A 17,618-nucleotide genomic window follows, 5' to 3' on the forward strand; every position below is an offset into this window, starting at 1 on the left:
GTCCATGTAACATTTGAAAATTTATATGGTTGAAGAAAATTTTCACTTTTGACATCCCATTTTTTAATACATCCACTACAATGATATTTCCAATAATAAAATATTCTATTAACATAATAATATAAATGAAAGATTATAATAAAATAATATTTTATACTATTATCCTTATTTCACTAATATAACAAATATGATTATGTGATTTGACTTGCAAAATATATTCATTAAATCCTTTTGTGAAGATACAATTTTAGTTTACTCATACATGCGATTATTACTCATAATAATACGACAGACTGTTTGAGTATGAAAAAAATCTGTCAGTAAAGATAAAAATTAGTTTAATATTTAATTAATTTAAATAGATTAATAATCAAGTTTAAAAAGAGTTTGATTGTAATTAAGTTGATTTTAGTTAAATGTTTACGAAAAAATTATAAATACAAGTTAAAGACAGTGTTGAAACTTTTATCACATATTTATTGTAATATTAATTATTTAATCAATCAAATTTGAAACTTTTATCATATATTTATTATAATATTAATTATTTAATCAATTAAATTTGAAACTTTTATCACATATTTATTGTAATATTAATTATTTAATCAATCAAATTTGAAATGACTTTAACAATGGAGTACGTGTAATAAATACTTCCTAATCTGTTGGGGAACAAATTATTTTAGACATTCAAGTAGGTGATGAGGAAGTTGTTTTAACTAGACATTCAACCCTACACTCAAAACATTCCAAAAAGAATTAAAAATATATAGTATTTGAATTACTTGTAATTGAATTATCTTTATTTCTTAAATAGTTTGTTTACATGGAATAATTGAAATATCTTGAATTTCGATTTTTTTTTTGGAAAAAATAAAATAATTTTTCTTTTAAGGCAAAATTTTATTTTAAAAATATTTATCTCAACCTTTGGATTAAACTAATTTGACTCCTTTAACTTAGACTAGTTCGTATCGACCTTCAACCCAAATCAATTAGTCTAAATTCTCAATCATAATTGACTTCACTCATCTTTTGTCCCAGAATTGGATCCTTCATCATCGAACATTGAGTTACACTAATTTAAGTTGAAGGGTTGAGCTACGTCGACTAGGATGGAAGGTCGAGTCAAGCCAACTTGAGCATAAGCTCTAGTCGAGTTAATCCTGGTCAAAGGTTGTGATTACTCAATCTTAGTTAAAGGTTGAGACTAGTCGGTCATAGTTAAAAGTCAAGATGAGTCGGTCTAGATTGGAAGTAAAGTCAAGTCACTCGAGATGAAGGACCAACTCAGCAACCCAAATCAAATGGTTGAGTTGAGTTGGCTCAAGTGAAAGGTCGAGTTAAATCAATTCTAGTGCAAGGTCGAGTTAAATCGACTCAAGCGAAAGGTTGAGCTGAGTCAATCAAACAGAAGATCAACATGAGTCATTTATGAACATAAATAGAGACAAGTTAGCTTTGACCAAAGGTCGAATTAAGTCAGTTCGGACTAGATGTCGACTCGACTAAGTTAAAAGCTAATATGAGTCGAAGTTTTGGATCCGTGGAGTTTTCTCCTCTACTGACTAATTCCAAAATTTGTGAAATTTCAAATTCCTTTTCTTTTTTTTAATAAATTTGAAATTTTATTATTTTAATTATTTAAAATATCTTCTTAAAAATTTTCAATTTTTTTTTTAATTTTCTCATTGAAACAAATCAATTTACTTCAAACAATTTTAAATTTTCTAAATAAATAAATCACTCTCTTATATTGCCTCGTCCAAATACAACATTATTATTTTCATGGTAAACTAACAAGGACTGGTGATGATTGTTCTCTGCTAATTTTCTTTTATTGTACTTTAAATGTTGAAGTTATTATATTAAGAAATTTGTTAATATATTTTAAAATGTTAAAATTAATCTCTATTAGTCTAATTTGAAAGTAAAACAGAGAAACAAAAACAATAATAAAATACTCAACAAATAATTCAAAATCGCACAAACAACCTCTACCTTTACTTTGTTCTTGGTTACATTCACAAGTACCACATTCATAGAGTTTATACAAGGAAGATGAAAAAAAATGAGAGAGACACAAATATTTTACATTTATTAGATATTATATTTTATTTTTTATGATTTCTTTTTACAAAAATAAAAATTTATTTCTTATAATTATTTTATTCTTATAATATATATTAACTAAATATCAATATGAGTCAGTATTATTATTGCTGTTTCTATTTTGTATTCTCTTTAAACGTGTTGAGCATAAATAATTTGACAGTGCTGGATATTATGATATTATAGTACTTTTCTCAATCTCTTAGGTTGTGTTGCTTTTTATTTCTAAAAGAAAGTACTTTTGAATAACTTTTGTATTTACCTAGAAATACTTTAATGTTGTAAATTATAATATAGGAAGAAAGGTTTTATCAACAACGTCAAATATGTAGAGACAATTTAGGTACACATTAACATAGGTTTAATGTCTTTCCAAAAAAATATATCATTAATGAATGACCTAAAAAGATTATTGGTATTCATAGTGGAGCAAATAAAATTTAATTAGCTTGATATTTGTTTATAATCAATAATATATTTAGTTTTAACATATTAATTTTTTAAAATATTGACACTTTGTTATATTTATGATGACACTAGTGATTATTTAAAAGCACATAATCTTTATAAAAAAAAAATACTAATATTAGAATATAGTGTTATAAGTTTTTCTTATTTGATTTTATTCTTTATTTTTTTTAGTACAATGGTTTTTGCAAATAGTTCTTCCTTAATAGATTAAAAAGATAAACAAGAGTAGAAAGGAAGAAAAGTTATTTTAAAGTAATTTTTATCTCTTCCTCTTTTATCAATAATTAATCAATATCTTAAAACTAGAGCTGTCAAAACGAGTAATTCGGTTTGGCTTAGCACGGGTTGGTCACTTAGTAAGCAAACCCAACACAGCTCACTTGTTAGCGAGCTAAAAAAATTCGAACCCGACCCGATCCATCACTGATTAATGAGTTAAATGAATTCACTCACTGAATCATTTAATTATAATTTTTTTAAATAAAAAAATTACATCTTTTTAATTTAAATCTAAATAAACGTCATGCTAAAATGATGTTAAACTCCAAAGAAAATTCAAAATAAAAAAAAATATCATACAATCCATGCCTAATTCAAAAATATGTACAAAAAACGAAAAAATAAGTTTTTAATATTGATAATTTTTGTATCATTTGTTCATTTATAATATTAGAGCCTTGAATAGATAAATCTATAATATTTTTCTCTCTTGAAATATCTTTTTTATTACCATCTACCATATAATAAAACAAAAAACTAACTAATAATATTAAAACATAAAATAATAAATAATTAACTTAAATTAAATGGATTGGTGAGCCAACCTGATTCCATGGGTTCAACCCGTGAGTCGGGTCGAAAAATTTTCAAACCCAACCTTATTCAAATCTTAGTTTCTGAATTACAATACATTTTAACAACACTACTTAAATCATAAAAGTTTTTAAATTGAAGGATTAAATGGACATGACAACTGCTTACGAGATAATAGCGAACATATTTTAACAATCATAGTATTTTTGTGAATTATACTAATTTTGTTGATTATTAATTAATGCTGCAAGAACATTAATGTGGACAAAAAGTTTGCATTTGTTCTAGCTCCCTCTCGTTTTCTTTTTCATTTTTGTTTTCTCTTTCTTCCATTTGGCGAACCGAGGACGACAAGAGACATTACACACATTTTTTTACAACTTCCACACGTCTCTACCTCTTTTACTGAGTCATCATACACTCAGTAACAATCTTCTTTGTTTCACATCTACTTGCAACACAGACACCACATATGACATGTCTAAAATGTTATATAAGGAAAACTGAGAAAACTGAAAGTAGGAGAGAAAAATAATGAGATTTATGATAAAAAAAATATATTAAAAAAGTAATGTTAAATTAATTGATTTTGGCAATAAAATATATTTTGTATTTAAAATTTAAGAATTATTGTCAGTTATGTTCTAACTAAATATAATTAACTTTTTATGTTACCGTTAATTAGGTTAATTTAACAATAAATTAAATTCATAATCAATTATGAAATATATATATATATATATATATATATATATATATATATAATAAACTGTATGAGCGTGTATTTTATTTTATTATTATAATAATATTTAAAATAATAAATGAAATTATATTACTTTTTACCCATTTTTTTTAATTAAGTGTGTTTTCTTCCATTCTTTTTTCTTCATTTCGGTTTTAATTTTTTTCTCTGTATATATCAAAAGGTATTAATATTGTTTCGGTAGATACTTTTGGGACCCAGAGACTAACCTGCTGACGTGTCTGGGTCGCTCGCTCGCTTTCAAACTCCTACGGTTGGATGATCGATGTAACTACTTTCAATTTTGTATCATATATTAATTATTTTCATATAAAATAAATCAAAATGTTGCTTTCACATATAAATCGTAGTGACAAAATCATCAGTTTGGCTCGTCCCACACTTGATATGTTAAAAATAGGATGGTTGGAGCTTGTCTTTCATGTAAAAACAGGTTGAAAATAATCTTTAAAAGATGGGTTGGCAAGTTAATGGGTCTTATTTTAAGAAAAAAATATTTTTAAAATTTGTCTCTAGTTAACTTAGGATCATATTGTCCAACCAATTAAGAATAAATAAATCGATTGATCAAACAACATGCATCTAACAATCAGTCTTAAACAACAATTAAGATTGATGATGATTAACTTACGTCAAAACACAATCCTTATCAGTTGGATCGTAATTAAGTCAAAAGTAATCTGAAACTTTATAAATACATATTTAAGATAGTCAGGTAGGTTGGTTATATTTAATATACATTTATTATTGAGTTTGCCGAATCTTTATTGATTTTAGCATTAGAATATCTTCTACAATGTGACCGAACAAAATGAAGGACAAAGGATAACTAGGACAAACAGTTAAACAAACTAAACTTAGAGGACTTATAACTTCAATCCCGCAAAATAAAATAGTTTATATATATATATATATATATATATATATATATATATATATATATATATTAATAATATGTAATTGAAAAAATATGTTTTAAGTTTTTAATTATTTAATTAAATTTATAAAAAAATATTATATTTATATATTAAATTATTTTATTATACCTAATAATCAAACTTAATTTATAACTATTAATGTTTTAAGTTATAATAATAATAATACATATTTAAAGTAATATTATATAGAAAAATTTATTTTTATTTTTATTTAATTAAGAAAATATCTGATTTTTATCATTTGGCTCACCATTTTGAAAGATTAGGTGAGACAAATCGAATTGATGAGTTGAAAAGTCTAACTTTTGACCTGCAAATTTTGGTGCGTGGAACATAATCCACTTTGTCACCATTAAACAAACCTCGTACATAACCTTATTTTTAGTCAAATTTAAGTTAAGTTAGTTCACTATTATATTTTGTTCAAATTAAAAGAAATACATATCCACTAAGTAATTTTAAACTTTAGTTGTACACATTTTTGTTTTTCAAATGTAGTCTACTTTTTGCTTATTAAATTATATTACAGTGTTTTTTTATTGACATTGAATTCCTATTTCAATTTCTCATTTTACTACCCTTAAACCTTATTACGTCAATTAATTTCATTGAGTAATAAACAATGATGTAACATAGATTGTCAAAGAAAAAAAAACAAATAAAAATTGTGATTAGTTAGGATACAGCTACACTTATAGTTTCTTTTCATTGTGTCTTTTGTTGATAAAATACAGATGCCAATGAAGTATTTTCAAAAGTTGTGGAAAAAACATAAACTTTACATTCATAATAATAATTTGTGAAACAAAAAAAAAAAGACTCAGATCGTACACAAGACACCAATCTCATGCCTCATATGAGTCACACGCACTTCAAATAATACAACTAAAATTACGTAAGCTCTTACATCATAACCATCGAATGATAATTTTTTAGACTTCATCGCTCTTATAAAGGATAAGGACACCGCAGAGGGAAAACCACAAAACCAAGAGAACCATTTTTCATTTGCCTCTTGGTAGCCATGGTTCTCCAAACAAACAATATTCCTCACTTTGTATTATTCCCCATGATGGCTCAAGGTCACATCATCCCCATGATGGACATTGCAAGAATATTGGCACAGCGTGGTGTGATCATCACCGTATTCACAACCCCAAAAAATGCATCACGTTTCAATTCGGTCATATCTCGAGCTGTTTCATCAGGCCTCAAAATCCGTTTAGTACAACTAAATTTTCCGTCAAAAGAAGCAGGACTACCCGAAGGGTGTGAGAATTTGGACATGGTCTCATCAAATGACATGTCCAAAATTTTCCAAGTCATCCACATGCTCCAAAAGCCAGCAGAGGAGTTCTTTCAGACACTTACCCCTAAACCAAGTTGCATAATCTCTGACTTCTGCATCGCTTGGACCCTTCAATTAGCTGAAAAGTATCACATTCCAAGGGTTTCTTTCCACGGATTTTCTTGCTTTTGCCTCCACTGCCGGTACGTGATACATACTTCAGATTTTTGTAGAAGCATCACCTCAAAATCCAAATATTTCACTATTCCCGGCATACCCGACAAAATTCAAGTTACCAAAGAGCAGTTACCAGGATCACTTGCCACTGATTTGGATGACTTTAAAGACCAGGTGCGTGATGCTGAAAAAAAGTCTTATGGGGTTATCGTAAATACTTTTGAAGAGTTGGAGAAGGCATATGTGAGGGATTTCAAGAAGGTTAAAAATAATAAGGCGTGGTTCATTGGTCCAGTTTCGTTATGTAACAAAGATGGTTTGGATAAGGCTCAAAGAGGCAAACAGGCCTCAATTAATGAGAACCATTGCTTGAAGTGGCTAGATGTTCAGCAAGCCAAGTCTGTGGTCTATGTTTGTTTTGGAAGCATATGCAACTTGATTCCTTCACAGCTTGTGGAGTTGGCCTTGGCCTTGGAAGATACAAAAAGGCCATTCGTATGGGTTATTAGAGAGGGAAGCCAGTTGCAAGAACTGGAAAAGTGGTTCTCTGAAGAAGGGTTTGAGGAAAGGACAAAAGGGAGAGGCCTTATAATTGGAGGTTGGGCACCACAAGTAATGATATTATCACACCCTTCCATTGGAGGATTCTTAACACACTGCGGTTGGAATTCAACACTTGAAGGGATATGTGCTGGAGTGCCACTTGTTACCTGGCCTCTGTTTGGTGATCAGTTTTTAAACGAAAAGCTTGTTACTGATGTGTTGAGGATTGGGGTGAGCGTTGGGGCAGAGGTTCCATTGAAGTGGGGAGAAGAAGAGAAGAGAGGTGTGATGGTGAAGAAGGATGATATTAAGAGGGCAATATGCATGGTGATGGATGATGATGAAGAAGGCAAAGAGAGAAGAGAAAGGGTACGCAAATTGAGCGAAATGGGAAAGAGAGCTGTTGAAGAAGGAGGCTCTTCTCATCTTGATGTCACTTTACTTATCCAAGACATCATGCAACAAACAAATACCAAAGAGGATGAAAATTTCAGTGACGTTTGAAGATTCTCGATTCTCATGTTCACGTATTCCTTTCATTTTTTTTAGTTTATATGGTTGGAAATCCAAGTTTTTTTTAGTTTATATAGTTGGAAATCCAAGTTTTTTATAGAGTATAAATTAGAGTATTATATAAAAATTTAAGATTCGTTAAGTTATTATCTTAACGTTTTGGTTTTAAGTAGATAATAGTATCGATATTTTATATGATTAAATTAAGATATGGTTACTGTTTGTATCTTTTAATGAATTTTTCTTTAAAAGACCCGTATCTTTATTTGGAAAGTCTTTTTTACAAAATACTATGATTCGAATATTAGCATTATTTTAAATATAAAAATAAATATTATAGTATTTTCAGTTTTTATTTTTAAGAAATATAAAGTGATCTATTAAGTGATTATTTTTATTCTTTTAACTGCATAGAGATTAGATTATGGAGAAGTTATTCATTTTGTTTAAACGTAAAGTTCATTTATTTTGAACCTGATGGCCAAACTTTATATAAGGAAATGAGTTACTCTCAGTTTTGATTATTAAGTCTACTCTTTTATTTAGAAAACACACCATCGAGTTTGAATGAGTTAAGGTTTAAAAAACAAAACTGACTGTGTTTGGATTACAAAATTGCAAGGCAGGAGGTACGCACACTATCCTTTTATTTTTTTCTTCGGCAGTTTTTGATCTGGATGTGTGACTCTGATGTTAATATAACAGGTTAATTTTATACTTTACTATTTTATAATCGAAATTTTTATGGTTATAACAGAGTGAGAACATTCAAGAGAGAGAATCATTTTGATATCTAAAAAACCATGAATAATAATATTATATTTAATTAAGTTATTTAATTTAAATATATAAATAACAAATAGATTGCAAAAGTGGGAATAAAATGTGTCTAGTAATTGAGATGATGGTCCTTTGATTTGTCTTTGTCCTATGACAACCTGTAAAGGTCCATGCGCTCTAATTGTTTGTTTTATTGTGTTACTTTCCGTGAATCTACATTTTAGTTAAAAAAATGTTTTTTTAATAATATTTTTATAACTTTTCTTGCTCACGCAATCACTTGTCAATCTTCTGTTTTAAATATTTGTTAAAAATAAATTAATAAAATAGTAACACATTATTGATAAAAAGTTGTTAATATATTACTATCTTTTTAAGTATTAGTTATATTTTTATCTTATGATTTGTTTACTTTTATTTTCTTTAATTTCGATTTGATTATGTTAATTAACTGTGATAGGTTTAGATAGTCACTGAAAAACTATTACTGTTCAATAATTTTTCAGTAACATATTCAGAACTTTACAACACTAATCCAATTTAGACAGAGTATCAAATTGTATTAACTCTTAAAATTTATAAGGAACTAAACTGTCTTAATTTGAAAATTAACATATCAATTTAAACAATTAATTTAAAGCTAAATAAGATAAATAAATAATGTCACAAAACGTAGTTATTCCTTTACTTTAAAGTGCATGCATACTGCACGTTAAATGTTTTCTTCGTCAATCATATAATAGTCTGAAGATTTTATTTACGGAATATATGTTATGAAAGTATAAGGGGGGAAAGTTAATACATACACTATTTAAATTATACTTTTACTTCTTATATTTCCTTATATATGTATGTCAATGTATTTTTCCTTATATATATATATATTTTTTTTTTCATGAAGACAATAAATTATAATATATGTATAATACACCCGTATGCATTGAGTTTTTCTTTAGGAAAACATGCTATTAAAACTAATTTCATAAAATATTAATTAAATAACAAAACTTTATCGCTCAAGAAAAAAAAAGTTACTTTTGAATACATTCACAATGCAGTATGATAATAGTTATTTTAAACATTAGATTCACTTCTGTACTAAAAAAAATGTAAATGTGGTTTCAATTATAAGTAAAACTGAAGTCAAATTTCTGATTAAAAATATTATTTCATTATAAGGGTATTTAGCTTCAATTATAACCATTTACTTTTAAGCGTAGTCTATTTGAAATATCAACCTTTGGTCAATCTCATATGATGTTTATATTCATCAACCATTTATCATGTAATACATATTTGATCCAAATTTATGTTCTTAAATTAACATAGAATAATGTTCAAGTCAATTATATAACCATACATGCAAATCAATAATACAATTATCAAATATTTCACCAAATACGATCAAAGATTATTAATAATTAAAATATTATATGTGGGAAGATTGTTCTAACTACAAACTTTTAATTAAATATTTAACCGATCAAATGAAATAAACACATATTTAGAATCTACAGTAAAATTTTCAGTTCAATCCAACAGTTAATGAGACGGAAATCTTAATTTTTGCCTAGATGATTCAAAAACAAAATTAAGGTAGTGTTGAGTTCCCAAATAAACACCAAACTAATTTATCTAAATATAGACCTCCAATATAAATATGAGTTGTCAACGTGAATCAATGTCTTATGAACTATACATTCAAACTTCAGATTAATCTAACGGTTAACTAGGTAGAAATTGAGGTTTTACCAAGATAACTTAAGAGGAGAATTCAGGTGGTTTTCAACTCTACTCAAAATGAGAAATTACTTCCTCTAAGAATAGACATTCAATTAAAAATTTAAGCAATCAAGATGAATCGTTATTATGAACCACATATTAAAATTTTAGATCAATCTAACAATAAACGAAGTAGAAATTAAAATTTTATCGATATAACTTAAGGACAAAAATACAGTTTTTTAATCAAGTTACTCAAAAATCCAAAATTACTCGTATTAACAATCCAACCACTAACCTATCACGATTCTTTATTTAACTTACTATTTTTCTTTTATATAAATTCATTAATCAATGTTTCTACTAATAAAAAAATTTATTATTACTAATAATAAAAAAATTATTACTATTTATTAAGATGAATATTTTAATAGATCTTACGGATAAAGTTTTATATATTTTAATATTTGTAACGTTAACATAGTTAATAAAACCCTAAATTGTTTGGAGAAACTATTACTTCCCTAAATTAAAAATAATAGTTAATTAAATCGTTTGATTTTTTCTCGTAATATTTGAATAAAATCTCTAGAAGTAGTTTATATGACAGCTTAAAATCGTCACTGTAACAAATTCTGTAATTTCAAAAATTACAAGATTAAGAATTCGATTAGATAATGTGTTCAGTACTTACTAGTGAATTTAACCTACTTTTAGTAACCTGGACAGCAATATCGATTAAATATAATATATGTTTTGAAAAGATTTTCACCGTTGATTGATTGCTGACATATGACATACACTTACAAACAAACAAACTTTTGATTGGATAATTTTGTTAATGACCAGTGCTCATATATATATATATATATATATATATATATATATATATATATATTACAATTATCTATGGATACGTGATTAAAAAGATGACCAGCCATGATTCATGTTCTAATTCTGTTTGGTGACTCTCTCATTGACAGCTATCGTGTGATGGACGAAAGGACAGACAAGAAACATAATCCTAGTTCATGTATTAGTAGCCAACAAATTTGAATGCGGCCGAAAAGGTCAAAATTCTTGACTCGGGAGTGTGGCATTATTCCATTTGCTTGCGTAAGCGCTTACATTAATATTCACTAATACATTAGAAATTGCAAGCAATGCGAATTCTTTGCATTGTGCATCATTTCACTGCAAAGCTATGTCTTCCCAAGAACAAGGGCCACACTTTGTCCTGTTTCCATTGATGGCCCAAGGCCACATGATCCCGATGATGGACATCGCCAAACTATTGGTTCACCACGGTGTGACTGTGACTGTCGTCACCACTCCGGGTAACGCAGCTCGTTTCACACCAATCTTTGATCGTTATGTTGGGTCAGGACTTCCTATTAGATTAGCTCAACTTCCATTCCCATGTGAAGAAGTTGGACTGCCAGAAGGATGCGAGAATATCGATATGATGCCTTCACTTGGCACGGCCAGGACTTTCTTCGAAGCAGCAAACCTTCTGCATCAACCGGCGGAAAAACTCTTCGGAGAGTTTTGGCCACCACCAAGCTGCATAATATCTGATATGTGTTTGCCATATACATCCCATATCGCCAAAAAATTCAATATCCCAAGGATTTCCTTTGTTGGGGTAAGTTGCTTTTGTCTTTTGTGTCATCATACTATACTCGTCAATAATGTTAGGGAGAACATAGCATCGGATTCGGAGTACTTTGTATTGCCCGGTATCCCTGACAAGATTGAGATGACCATGAAACAAAGTGGAGTATCGATGAATGAAACATGGGTACAGTTTCGCGAAGAAGTTATGGCTGCTGAAATGGCTACGTATGGGGTAATCATGAATTCTTTTGAAGAGTTGGAGCCAGCGTATGCAAGGGAATACAAGAAGGTGAAAGATGATAAAGTGTGGTGCATAGGACCTGTGTCTCTTATTAACAAGGATCACTTGGATAAGGCTCAAAGAGGTAGGGCTTCGGTTGATGAGTCTGAACATATAAAATGGCTTGATTGTCAGAAGGCAGGGAGTGTAATCTATGCATGCCTTGGAAGTCTGTGCAATTTAACAGCACCCCAATTGATAGAGCTTGGTTTGGCCTTAGAAGCATCAGAAAGACCCTTCGTTTGGGTTATCAGGGAAGGAAAACATTCAGAATCATTGGAAAAGTGGATTGAGGAAAACGGATTTGAGGAAAGGACAAGTTCTAGAAGCCTTCTGATTCGAGGCTGGTGTGCTCAATTGTTAATATTATCACACCCTGCAATTGGAGGGTTCATAACACACTGTGGTTGGAACTCTACCTTAGAAGCAATATGTGCTGGTGTTCCAATGATTACGTGGCCACTGTTTGCGGATCAGTTCTTGAATGAAAGTCTGGTGGTGAAGGTTCTGAAAGTTGGAGTGAAGGTTGGGGTGGAAAGTCCGATGACATGGGGCAAGGAAGAGGAAGTCGGTGTGCAAGTGAAGAAGGAAGACATTGAAAGGGCAATAGCAGAGATAATGAATGAGACAAGTGAAAGTGAAGAAAGAAGAGAAAGGGTTAGAGAATTAGGTGAGATGGCTAAAAGAGCCGTGGAGAAAGGGGGGTCCTCTCATTCTAACGTCTCTTTTCTTATCCAGGATATCATGCAAAAAAACAAGGGAGATACGCCATAGTTTCATTAGCCATACACCACTTTTTCACTCTTAAGATTTTTTCTTTCAAATCTTGTCCGTGATGCCTTTAATAAAATTTACCAACTTTCTATGTTTTCTCTTTTACAGACACCCCAATTATGTATCTTTTCAACGGTGTACCATGACATTTTTCAAATATATTCTTATATTTTTAACAAATATATATAATGTTTTTAGACAATTCTTCTCTTTTGGATATATAATCTGTTGTTATAAGTTTAGTATTCCTTTATGTTGATTGAATCTATATTACAACTCTTTGTCATTACCAGAAATAATACATACATCAGCCTCTTTTGCAATCAAATTTTTGGGAAAAAAAAATACATTTCAGTATTTCTTTTAATTTTTTTACATTTCATATCTATTGATTCTTAGACTAATTTTGCTATAATTGTTCTTTCAAAACTTTCAATTAACTTTTTTTTTATAACTGGTGAATCGCTATATTTATGTAATTGTTAATTATATATTAACTAGTAATTAATTTTCTTTAATTTTGAATTCAGATAATAAAAATTTAAACTTTCACCATTGAGATAGTTAAAATTGTTATATATCTATTTTTATTTTCCTTTGCTTTGATTTGTCACCTTAAAAAAATCAAGTTTGATGTAATTTGATTTTTTTTTTTGTTCTAACCGTGTGTATACGTGTAATTAATATTTTGTGTTATTTTACATTCTCTTTCAATAAACTATTATAAATTCTTATTTTAGAGAAACTGTAATGAAGAGGAATGTATTATAATACTCTCTTAAAAATTTTAAATGTCTTTATCTTTATCAGAGTGTCTCTATTTTTTTCTTTCCATCAGATTTCTCTTGTATTAATCTATAATGTTAAAAGAAAAAGATAATTTTGTTCTTTTATTATAATGTATTCACTGCAGAAGAAACAAAAATTAGTTTCCAAATACTAGTGTGACATGACAGAAAAGATTATTTAAAAAATTAAAAATTATGAAATTATATTTTATTTTTTAATAAATAAATTTCTGTTTAGTGTCATAATTAAAGTTGACGATATAATTTGTTTAATGTAACATATTAATAGTTAGATGTAAGCATATTAATAGTTAGAAAGGTTAATTTTTTGTTTAAAAAAATTAAAAGAAAATATTTATGTTAATTGAAGATTAACATAACTAAAATAAATAATATTAACATAATTCAAATTAATATTAATTTTATTTATTTTTAATATTTATATTTACTTAAGTTAGTATCATCGTAATTTATGTTAAATTATATATTACAAGGAATAGCAAAAATATCAAATTCGATATGTTATGATACTATTTTTAATTCAGAAGCTCAAATTAACTTGGTCTATCAAGTTTGTCAGTTTGTTGGTCAAGTTAGTGCAGTAGCTCAACTTCATTAAAAAAATTGTAACTATTCTGTTGTGACACTTCATGTTAATACGGCTTAGCATCCTGAAAACTCTATAGTGCTCAGTAACCCTTTTCAACCAGTTTTCATGTAAATTTCTATTTATATTAAATTTGATGACAAAAAAAAAACTAGTAGGCTAGTCCCACAGGCCGAGTTGTAAATTAGGTGTTTCAACCTAAACTTTCAAGGGTTTTACTCTGCACTTCCAAATTTTAGATTTGCCCTCATGAGGTTTGGTGAAAACTAATTGGACTTTATTTATTTGATATCCGATGTGTTTAACGTGTGTATAGTGTCATTATCATTTTTGTTTTTTTTTTCTCTTATTCAGTTTTTTAATGATTTTAGTTTGTAATAATATTTTAGATTCGAATTAATTAATTATGATTAACATTATCATAATAATTGTATTATTATTACTCATTTATCATCTTATTATCATATATTAAAGTAGAGTTGTCAAAACGGGTAACTTGGCTCAACCTCGCTCAGCCCACCACGGGTTGGTCACTTAGTGAGCCAACCCAACCTGACTCACTTGTTAGTCAGCTAAAACAATTCGACCCACCATGAGTTAGTGGGTTAAACAGATTGGCTCACTAACTCACTTAATTATAAGTTTTTTTTAAATAAAAAAAATATAACTTTTTTAATTCAAATCTGAATAAATTTCACTCTAAAATGATATTAAACTCCAAAGACAATTAAAAAAAAAACCATATAATTCAAGCATAATCCAAAAACAAGCACAAAATGCGAACAAATAAGTTTTTAATATTGATAATTTTTGTATCACTTGTCCATTTATAATATTAGAGTCTTGAATAGATAAATCTATAATATTTTCCTCTCTTGAAACATTTTTTTTATCCTCGTCTACAATATAACAAAAAATGCTAAATAATAATATTGAAACACAAAATAATAAATAATTAAATTAAATTAGGTGGATTGATGAGCCGACCTAACTCACCATGGGTTCAATCAGGATGAGCCAGCTTCTAAGTGAGTCGGGTTAAAAACTAACTCGCATAAAAAAGTTATATTTTTTTAAACCCAACCCAGCTCAAACCTGTGGTGAGCCGAGTTGACTCGCGGGTTATAACTCATTTTTATAGCACTATATTAAAGTTAGCATTTCTGTTATGCTTGTTATTTTGATTTGTGCTGGAAAATTACAAAAATTAATAACAAATGAAACTAATAAAACATATGTTAAATCCAATCTATCTCGACTTTTTTTTTGGACGGACGAGTGGGTTGAGGTTAAACATATTGACTTGTTTTGTTATTCTTATATAGATCCATGTTCATGAAAACAAATATAAATTATAGTTATTTTTAATCAAAAGTCCAAATTTAAATATGACAAAATCTCAAATCACCTATAGTTTTCCTCTCACATTAAATCTTATCACATTTATCTTCTTTATTCATATTTATTTTTTAACACTCGTCTTTTCCGCTCACATTCATCTTTTATATAAAAACATATCCAAAATTAAATTCAACCATTTTTAATATGATAGTGTTTTTATTTTAAACAAACAATCATAATTGCCAATTCCATTTTTAAAGAAAAGACATTAATTTTTTTAATTTTCTATTCATTTATTCATAATAAACAAATTATAATTATTTACACAATAATTTTTTAATTTAATTTTATTATATAATAAAGTTTGGTTAACAAAACAAAATTTTTTTTTCTATATTACAAAAATATGTTAGAGAAATAATTTTGACACAGAACATTGACTAGATCAATTTTCTCAATGAATTTTCTACACACTAGTTAACCAATCATCACTTAAACAAATATTTTTTTATTCCTAAACTATCAACGGTTTTCCTTGTTGAGTCCACGTGTCCACGAAATATTTTTCCTATTTTTAAGTCACATTAATTTAATATTCTAAAATATAAAATACTTAAAAATATCGCTTGCGCATGCGGTGGTATACGATTTGATTCTCTCATTTTACAGTTTTGCACCATTTGTAAAAAATTAGATTGTAAGGGGCTGACCCAAATAAGATTAATCAAGTCTCACTCTCATTGTCTAATTGTGTTTTGGCAACGTATGCATCTATCTAAATAAATTTAAAAAAGTTTAGACTATTATTTATAAGTTTAATAATCTTAAATTTAAGTATCTTGAAAAAAATAAAAATTTAATTTGTTGTAATTATAAAAAAATTATGAAAAAATAATGATACATTAAAATAAATCTAACTTTATATTTATAAATATATAAACTATACAGAGCCAACTAATCAACCCATACTTTGACTTCCGTTGATTTAGGAGTTATGCGGAAGGAATCCATTCCATTTTCCAGTCTTCTACAAATGGGACATGGCCATGCTACCATCTCAGCTTGTGAAAGAAAATAACAAAAATAAGAACAAAATTTCCAAATTTGCTTTACAGTCAAAGTCTGCATTTCACAAATTATTTGTTTGGTAAGAATTAGAAAACTTCTATTTTTATTTTTCTTCTTTTAAGAAGAGTGTTTCTTTTATATATAATTTTACCTTTTTTTTAATCAATAATTTCATATCAAACATCATTTTCAATTAAGACACTCCAATTAAAGTGACACCGAAAGTTAACAATAATATATCATTGTATGAAAATACATAAAAATAGAAAAGTTGATTATAGAAATATGGAAAACAAATCAATTTTATAAAAAGACAATAGACTTTAAAAAAACAAATAAACACATCTTAATTTTAGGATTAATATTGATTCAAAATTTAAACTAATAACAAATGTAAAAGCATTAAACTAACTAAATTTTACTATATTTTTAATTCAAATATTATCGGAACCATTAACACATCAATTGTCTTTACTAGAAGTTGAGAATCAAATCATTTTGGAATTAATAGTACTCAATAATCGATCTAGTAGAAACTTTTGGACATTCATTATGGTAGTCGAGCATTTATAAACTTACATGGTGACTACAAAAAAATATGATGAACAACTTTAATTATTGCATTTAATATCAAAATGACCAAATTTTTTCTGAGTTCTAACATTGAAGTATTTTTGTAGATATCATTAAATCCATTTTCAACCGAGAAAAATTAATGTAACAAAGGTTACAAAGGATTTATAGATGAAGAGAGAAAAACAATTGAAAACCGAATCCCTTATTAGTACTTCATGCAATAAAACTTAATCCTCTAAGATTAACTTAAAATTTTTACTTAGTAGACTTTGATTGTTTTAATCAGAGTCAAATTTTAAAATCTGTATAAAAAGATGGTTTTGTATAAATCTTTATCTATTTGGCATGACATTAACGTACAGATGTAACGGACAAGTAGCGGATAAATATTTTATCTTATTACTCATCTTATTATTATTATTATTAGTCAAATACTTTTTTTAAAAA

At 27.8% G+C, this 17,618-nt stretch overlaps 1 protein-coding gene and 1 pseudogene across 1 annotated transcript; both read left to right on the forward strand.

Moving 5' to 3' along the window:
• Positions 1-5,822: 5,822 nt before the first annotated feature.
• Positions 5,823-7,773, forward strand: LOC124825527 (UDP-glycosyltransferase 73C2 pseudogene; annotated as a pseudogene).
• A 3,296-nt stretch (positions 7,774-11,069) lies between these two features.
• LOC124825526 (UDP-glycosyltransferase 73C1-like) lies at positions 11,070-12,896 on the forward strand. The gene has a single exon (XM_088116719.1). It carries the CDS (start codon positions 11,325-11,327, stop codon positions 12,789-12,791), a length of 1,467 nt encoding a protein of 488 aa, XP_087972845.1. The 5' UTR covers positions 11,070-11,324; the 3' UTR covers positions 12,792-12,896.
• The last annotated feature ends 4,722 nt before the right edge of the window (positions 12,897-17,618 follow it).

Source organism: Vigna umbellata, chromosome 5 (assembly GCF_029865625.1).
Source record: "Vigna umbellata cultivar VRB3 chromosome 5, Vumbellata_1.0, whole genome shotgun sequence".
NCBI classification, from domain to species: domain Eukaryota; kingdom Viridiplantae; phylum Streptophyta; class Magnoliopsida; order Fabales; family Fabaceae; genus Vigna; species Vigna umbellata.

Excerpts from the sequence above, each read along its gene's own strand:
- LOC124825526 (XM_088116719.1), top strand. The coding sequence starts at position 11,325 with ATGTCTTCCCAAGAACAAGGGCCACACTTTGTCCTGTTTCCATTGATG.